Here is a 7652-nt window from a genome sequence, read left to right on the forward strand (position 1 = left end):
ACTTATGTACACTTTCCATCAGCTGGCTCAGATCTTGCCCACAGAAGAGAACTTCCTCCTCTGCTTCAGACAGTTTGTGGGATCCAGCACTGAATTCATGGCTGTAAGTGATGATGCGACTTTTTCATTTTATCGATCCGTGGTCATTTAGATATATATTTATAACACAAAACGCCTCCTGGGGCGCCATATAAATATCCTCCCTTCACTCGTTCATTACAATCTAATATGCATAGCCAAATACAACATTTCGGAGAGTCTGATCATCAGAAATTGACTGCCTCAATGATGCATTATGTCAAGTTGAAGAGAGAGTGGAGCTAAAGAGAAAGGGAAGCTTTTTAATCATCCAGTGTGGTAGGCAAGCCTTTTAATGGGCTAGAATGAGTAAGTACAAACTTCTATTTTCAGCCTCATGTATTATAGATGTGCTGCTGTAATTCTCTGTAGACCTGTAGAGGGAGGCATCTATCTTTGATAAGAGGCTGTGATGGAAACAAGGCCAGCTGCTAGATTAAAACATTCATTAAATGGCATTTCTTGTTCCTTGTTCTCACAATGCACAGCTGCTTTGAATAGAAAATACAGAGGGGATAATGAAAAAGCCAGTGTAATTAATGTAAGAATAATTTGCCAATTTTTTCTTCACCTCCGCAGTCCTATTCTTCTCATTTGTCCAACCTGAGATATATTGCACGTATAGTCGTACACTGTACTGATGGTACAGTTACAATATCTTTGTATGTTTGTCTGTATCTGTAGGCCTGGCGGAAATATGACACAGACCGCAGCGGCTTCATTGAGACTAATGAACTTAAGGTAAAAGTTCTATTACTTTCCCTGCTGTGTCTTTCGCAACAATCCTGAAAAGAGTTTCGAAAGCCGCTAATGTGATGAGGCAGATGGAAACTATGCAAATCTCTCTGGATTTGGTGGCTGGCATCTGAAGAGAGTATACAAATCACTACATTTGTAAACAAAGCAAATGAAGCAATGCTCACTGAGGAGACGATGACCTCAAAGAAAGTAAAGCAGATGTCACTAACAAATAATGTTCTTCTTAAATGCTTAAGGGGGTTCACAAACCAAAACAGCAGGGGGTTTATAAGATAATTATAGAAATTTGATTTTATTGTTTTGTTTTGTTAAATGGAATAAATAAACATATATTTGTGTGTGTGTGCATATATATATATATATATATAACCCTACCCCTAACTTTAAATCAAGTATTTAAATTTAAATTGTTTAAATGTATATAAAATCATCATATTCTTGTGATTTTTTTACTTCCTACAGGGCTTCCTCTCTGACCTGCTTAAAAAGGCAAACAGACACTATGATGACCAAAAATTGCTGGAATACACACAAACAATAGTAAGTCGTTGTCTTTGTGGTGCATTAGTTAATGTCTTATACCTCCTAGTGCCATCTTTTTTAAAGTCTTAAACTTTTACATAATAACAGTTGTTTAAAGGGGTCATATGATGCGATTTCAAGTTTTCCTTTCTCTTTGGAGTGTTACAAGCTGATTGTGCATAGATAAGATCCCTGAATCTTTAAAAAAGCATCATATGACCCCTTTAATTTTAACACAAATATACAACTTTAAAGCATTTTTTCACCTTAAAGGGGTCTTATTATGCTCTTTTACAAAGTCTGGATTTTGTTTTGGGGGTGTACTAGAACAGGCTCTCATACTAGGTTGTTCGAAAAACACATTATTGTAGTTTTTGAAAAGTGATTTCTGTTAAATAAAATATCTCCTTTTGAATTGGACTTTGAGCTTTGTAACTTTGCAGATCTTTTTTATGCTCAAACAGCAACATTACAGACTAACTAAAGTTGAAAAAGTGAAAAAGCATAATAGGACCCCTTTAAAATCCTTGAGTCGTTAGCCACCATGCTTGCACTGACCCCAAGGGTTGTGCCTGCACTCCAGCTGTGCTAACATATGTCCACTCATTAAGACCAGAGACAAACTTGAATTATTCCAAAGCAAGCCAGCTGGACAATTGAGAGCATTAGTTGTCCTCTACACATTGTGAAGAACAAAATAAGTAAAGAAACGGTGTGCAGCAATAGGAAATATTAATCTGATGCAGGATTTCTTTAGTGTAAACATTTAAATTGAGCCGTTGTGTCCCTTTCTAGCTCAAGATGTTTGATCTGAATGGCGATGGGAAACTGGGTCTGTCTGAAATGGCAAGGTCAGAAATGTTCTGACCATGTTTAAAAAATAAAAAAGTTACAAATCACTTTGTAAGACACATCAATCACAACAATTTTTTTTTGTTGATTTTAAGGCTTCTGCCGGTTCAGGAGAATTTCTTGTTGAAGTTTCAGGTACGACCACACGTTTTTAGCCCTCATGAGCTTCTTGAGGTCAAATATTTTTGACACTGAAATGTTTTTATTGCCCAACAGGGCGTCAGGCTGACTGCTGAGCAGTTCAACGCCATCTTTGCATACTATGATAAGGTAATGTATAATCCAGCAAGAACAGCGTAACATCTTTTGCAGGGCTTTAGGGTATTGCATATATTTGTATGCACTGCCGCAATGTTGCTGGAAATCTGATCTTCCCCTCATTCTGAATGCAAAACAGCATCCCTGTTCACCTGTGCAGGTAAATGAGCAGAAGCACCTGCATCTGTTTTTCTGCCCACATCTTCCTGCTTGGTGGTATCATCATTTGGAAAATGATTTAAAATGCAAAATCAGAAGCACATTTACAACAGTTTAAGTGCCAACCACTAGTAATTACAGAAATCCCAATGAAAATTGCTGCAAGATGAAAATTGCTATTTAATGCGGTGCTACCACAAGTTAATAATTAGTCCTTCTCCGGTTACCTTACACAGACCAGGCGTATGCCCTTTAGGAAAGCAAGATTACCTAAACCTTGTTCTATATAATCAAACAGTTTTAAATTAAACACAATATCTGTGAGCAAATAGAGCCCATTAGACAACAGCACCCACTCAACTAAACTAGAAGCTTGCAACATTCAATTATGAATTGTAGTCCACATGAACACAATGTGTATGCAATGTTAACATGTTAGATTATGTCAGAGTTATGATTAGTTTAGTTGTCATTTTGTTTTGTGTCCGTTTCTTCAGCAGTAATAATGCCTTACTGCTGTTATGAAAAATAGAGAGTGAGACATTTGCCAAACCATCTGAGCACTGATGTGGCTTATAGTCATACAACAAGAATTCAAACAGACAGGCCTTTGAAAAAAAAAACATTTCTGACAGGGTTTCAGTCACTTAACAGTCAGTAAACATTTAACAATTATTGTTACAAGCCATTGTGGTTCTGTTCGTACAGATACTATACTATATAGTTTTGTTCATTTTTATTACAGTTTTAGTTATTTTAATACATCAAGTTAAACTGAATGAAAAATGTTGCCTTGACGACTACATAAAAAAGTATATATATAACATTAATTTATTAATTTATTTGTTAATTGTTATTTTATTTTATTACATTTATTTAATAATTTATTAATTTTCATTATTTTATTTCAACTGAAGTTTATTTTATTTTAAGGAAGATTGTTTCTTTAGTTTTAATTAACTAATAACTCTGGTCCATGTGATTTATTTTCTTCTATGGGACACAGAAGTTGACATTTTAACAAGATCTTGAGTTTATGTGAGATGAATGAATGAGTTGATCCAATTCACAAAATGATTCACTGAATGATTCATTTGCAAATTGGACTGAATGATTTGGTCGCAACGGTTGACAGTTAAATTTCATTGTGTATTTTATGCCTCCGTAGGACTTTAAAGCCTAGAAAAGAAAAATCAGTATCCTCCTTTTTGGTTCCACATAAAGACATTGAAAAGGTTTTATAAACTGTGACAAGCAGAATTATTTCATGGGTGTTGTTTTCTGCCTTCAAGGATGGAAATGGCTATATTGACGAGCAGGAGCTGGATGCTCTCCTGAAGGACCTCTATGAGAAGAACAATAAGGTGAGATAAGAAGGCTCAGCATTATTCTAGTATTGGACAATGGCAGATAAGGAAAGCAATCCCTCAAATTATGATTGTTTAACCTCAGGAGGTGGACTCTAAGAGCCTGAATGGTTATAAGCAAAGCATCATGGCACTGTCAGACGGGGGGAAACTGTACCGCACAGAGCTGGAGATTGTCCTTTGCCGGGAGCCCATGCAGTGAATCGAGGCTTCCTGACCTCCATCTCAGCTCTGTTCCAGCTGCCTGAATACTGTAACCGTGTGCATGTGCCGGGCACCCCGTTCCCCTCCCATCCCCCTCTCGAAATGAGTTCTGAATGAGTGTGCACAGAAAAGCACAAAGTCTCTCCTCTCCCCTTCTTTCCTTCCCCTTCCCACACCCCAGTCGCCACTGCTTTCCTTTGCCTACAAACTGCAGCTACTATGATGCCCTCTGCTCAATTTTTAAACTATATATTTAAAGAAGAATCTTTCTGAAAGAGTTGCAGACTAATGGTATAATATGGTTAGATATGTGATAAATTTATTTGGAGTGCTTGGCTTCAAATTCTTCTGGTTTCTTCCCTTCCGTTTGGTTTCCTCTTCGGTTTGTTTTTGACCTCATTTCATTTCATTCCTGCCCAATTATGTATGGGTTTGTGGTGTTTTTTTGGCTGATACTGTTTAAGGATGTAACTAAGAGCATTAATAAAAGTTATGTGATATACATTTCCTGTTTCATCTGTTTTGTTCATTCTAGCGAACAGTTTTTTGTTTGATCATTCGAATGCATTAAAAGAAATACAATAGCAGGAATATTCCTTTGATGGAACAGAACATCCTTCATTCTTTAAAAATGCCCTCTGTCGCATGTAACGTCTTACCCAAGCAGTCAGTTCCTCTGTGACATGCTGGATGGAGACATCACATTTCAAGTAAAAATATTTCCTAATTGTGTCCAGATGCATTTAAACCACATTAAATAATTTATCTGCTAGACTTTCCTCTTACATCGCAAGAGTTTGTAGAAATTCCTATCAATTAATCATCAGAACAAGAATAATTAATCCAAATGCAGTTTTGGTTTTATAAATGGGGATTCTCTACACTGCTCTGATGTACACTGATGATTGTGAACAAAACATTTCACATTTATCTAATCTGACTAATTCTAATCAATTGAACATTCTATATAATATGTTAGTTCTAATAATTTTTTTTTTTGATACTTATAATTAATTGAACGCTATAATTTTTTTTTCACATTTCTGCATACTTTGCATGCAAAAAAAAAAAAAAACGATTTTTAGCATGCACTCAATACAGTGTGAATCTAGTTAAAAGCAAATTAACTATTAAAGGAAAATAATATGCTAAAAAGATTCCTCAGCTCTAAACATTTTGTTTTTAATAAAAAGCTTTGCCCTTCCCTTTGTAGCTATTGAATACAATTACCAGAAAGCATTCAGTCTTGTATAATGTCTATATTGTAATTGCCAGAGCAATTAATTAATAAATGAAGAGAATTCTGTTCTTTTATTGATGATGTTTAAATATAGCTACTATGAATTTAATGAGGAACTGAGAGCGGATGGCTCAGTTCTCCTCCATAGCATTTCTACACGACACAAAATGGGAACGAGGCTATATGTTCTTCGAAAAGAAAACATTGTATCCAAATGGTAATGGATGCAAATTGAAAATCTTTAATTATAATTTGGATGCCTTTGAGATGCCTTTCAATTACCTTAAGCATCTAAATACTTTTTAAGACTTGATGAAGCTTATCCGGGTATAAGAAACATCTAATGGTGCATCAACAGTTCAAAACAGCATTGGATTAAATTAATATTTGCACTAATTCATAAAATTTTGGTTGCTAGCTACTGCAATTTCCCCCTATCATTTCTGTGTAAATGAATGGATCGCTTTTAACTGAAATGTATATTTTTAGCAGACGCTTGTAAATAAAACCAGTATTACTGGAGCATGTTTTACAGGATAATACTATTTCAGTCTTTTTAATGTTTCTATTTCAAATTTCATGCTTACTATTTCAAATTTCATGTTTAATTCAATGATTTTTGCTGCTTCTTTGTCTTTATTTGTGAAACCTACTAGCAATTTTTGAGTTAAAACTGTTTCACCACCAATTTTGTTTCAGCGTACCAAAGTAATTTTCATTAAAGCAAACAAATCACATTAACAGCACCAAAACAAGTGAGAATACACCATACACAGGCTTAGAATCCACTTTTCAAGCTATGCCTGAAAGCTCAAGATGAAGCTTACAGCAACTACAAACACTAAACTTTATAAGACAAAGATTTAACAGCCTCAGCTTATTATCCCTGGATCTCCTGCAAGCAAGCGAGGATGTTACCACTGAACCACCAATGCTCTCTGCCACAGTGTACGCTAATATAATTATAAAGGCCTTTAATGTCCTTCATAAGTCTCACAGAAAATTAAAAGCATAAAAGGGAAAAGGAGGGTGGTAGCTAAGAAGACTTGAGTGAGTGGATGTTAAATGGTCACTTCTGTTAAACACATAAGAGTTGAGGCACACAGATTCATTCTTTACTTGCACATAAAAAAAAACATGCCAAGCATTTTTGGCAGTAATTGTAAAGTTTATAATATGTCACTATTATAATATGTAATAATATGTCAGTATTTACTGCATATGAAATTAAACTGCAGGGTGCAACAACCGTAGGCAGAGGATCTGCTATATTAAAGCTGCAGTATAAAGACATCATCCTTTATATCCCAAGACAAGCTTGTAAGAGGTGAGCCTTATATTTACACTTCTTTAAATAGTAAGGGTTCAAGAATGCAAAAATTGCTGCGATGTGTGGCGCAACATTGACTCCAAGTGGCCACTTTTTAGAATTGCACTAGATTGTCGATGTTGCACATTGCTTCACTCTTGCAAGTGCTGGATCTCAGATCACTAGTAAGTTCACTGTTTTAAGAGCAACAAAGAATGAGCTTGTGAAGAATAAAAAAATGTTTGGACCAAGGAAATGCTATGCACATTTGGGTAAAGGAAAGCTGTAGTGATACACAAGCAATAATTAGGCCTTTTAAGACAAAATATGTCCATTTTATTTATGACATTTAATATCTTAATACTTTTTAAATAGCAAGATACTTTTACACAACATTTAGGCCAGGTAAATACTTCAAATCACATATAACCACTTAAAATAACCACAACAAATGTACAATTACCTTTTCATAATGCCTCAACAACAAATTCAAATGGTCAGGACTACTCTTTTCTATGTTTTACCTTGCTAGTTTGCTGGTCTCCGCTGGTTTAAGCCAGTCAAGCTGGTCTCCCAGCCTGGCCAAGCTGGTGTTTTGTTGGTTTTAGCTGGTTGGTCAGCTGGTCTCCCAGCCTGACCAGCTAAAGAAGTCAAAACCCCTGTAAAACCAGCCTGCTAAATCAGATATGACCAGGCAGGAAGACTTGGCTAAAATCAGCCATCCAGCTTTTTTCCAGCAGGGATATATAGACAACACACTTTAATTTAGTATTAATCTCATCAGACCAGTTGCTCCTAGTTGCTGTCTAGTCCTCTAACGGTTAACCCACGTCTCAGTCTCATTTACTCCTATCCCCGTCTCATTTACTGTACTACCTCTTGTCTCCAGCCGCTATGCAATGCA

The 7652-nt window shown here is 35.8% G+C and overlaps 1 protein-coding gene across 1 annotated transcript in view; it reads left to right on the forward strand.

The window, feature by feature from the left end:
- Positions 1-4671, forward strand: part of calb2a (calbindin 2a) — an 11139-nt gene extending 6468 nt beyond the window's left edge. Inside the window, exons 6-11 of the mRNA XM_016494664.1 lie at positions 1300-1377; positions 2155-2210; positions 2307-2346; positions 2428-2481; positions 3921-3992; positions 4081-4671. Of these exons, the coding sequence (XP_016350150.1) occupies positions 1300-1377; positions 2155-2210; positions 2307-2346; positions 2428-2481; positions 3921-3992; positions 4081-4197 (417 nt within the window). The 3' untranslated portion in view covers positions 4198-4671. The remainder of the gene's footprint in view (positions 1-1299; positions 1378-2154; positions 2211-2306; positions 2347-2427; positions 2482-3920; positions 3993-4080) is intronic.
- The last annotated feature ends 2981 nt before the right edge of the window (positions 4672-7652 follow it).

This window comes from Sinocyclocheilus anshuiensis, unplaced genomic scaffold, assembly GCF_001515605.1.
Source record: "Sinocyclocheilus anshuiensis isolate Anshui unplaced genomic scaffold, SAMN03320099.WGS_v1.1 scaffold286, whole genome shotgun sequence".
Classification (NCBI taxonomy): domain Eukaryota; kingdom Metazoa; phylum Chordata; class Actinopteri; order Cypriniformes; family Cyprinidae; genus Sinocyclocheilus; species Sinocyclocheilus anshuiensis.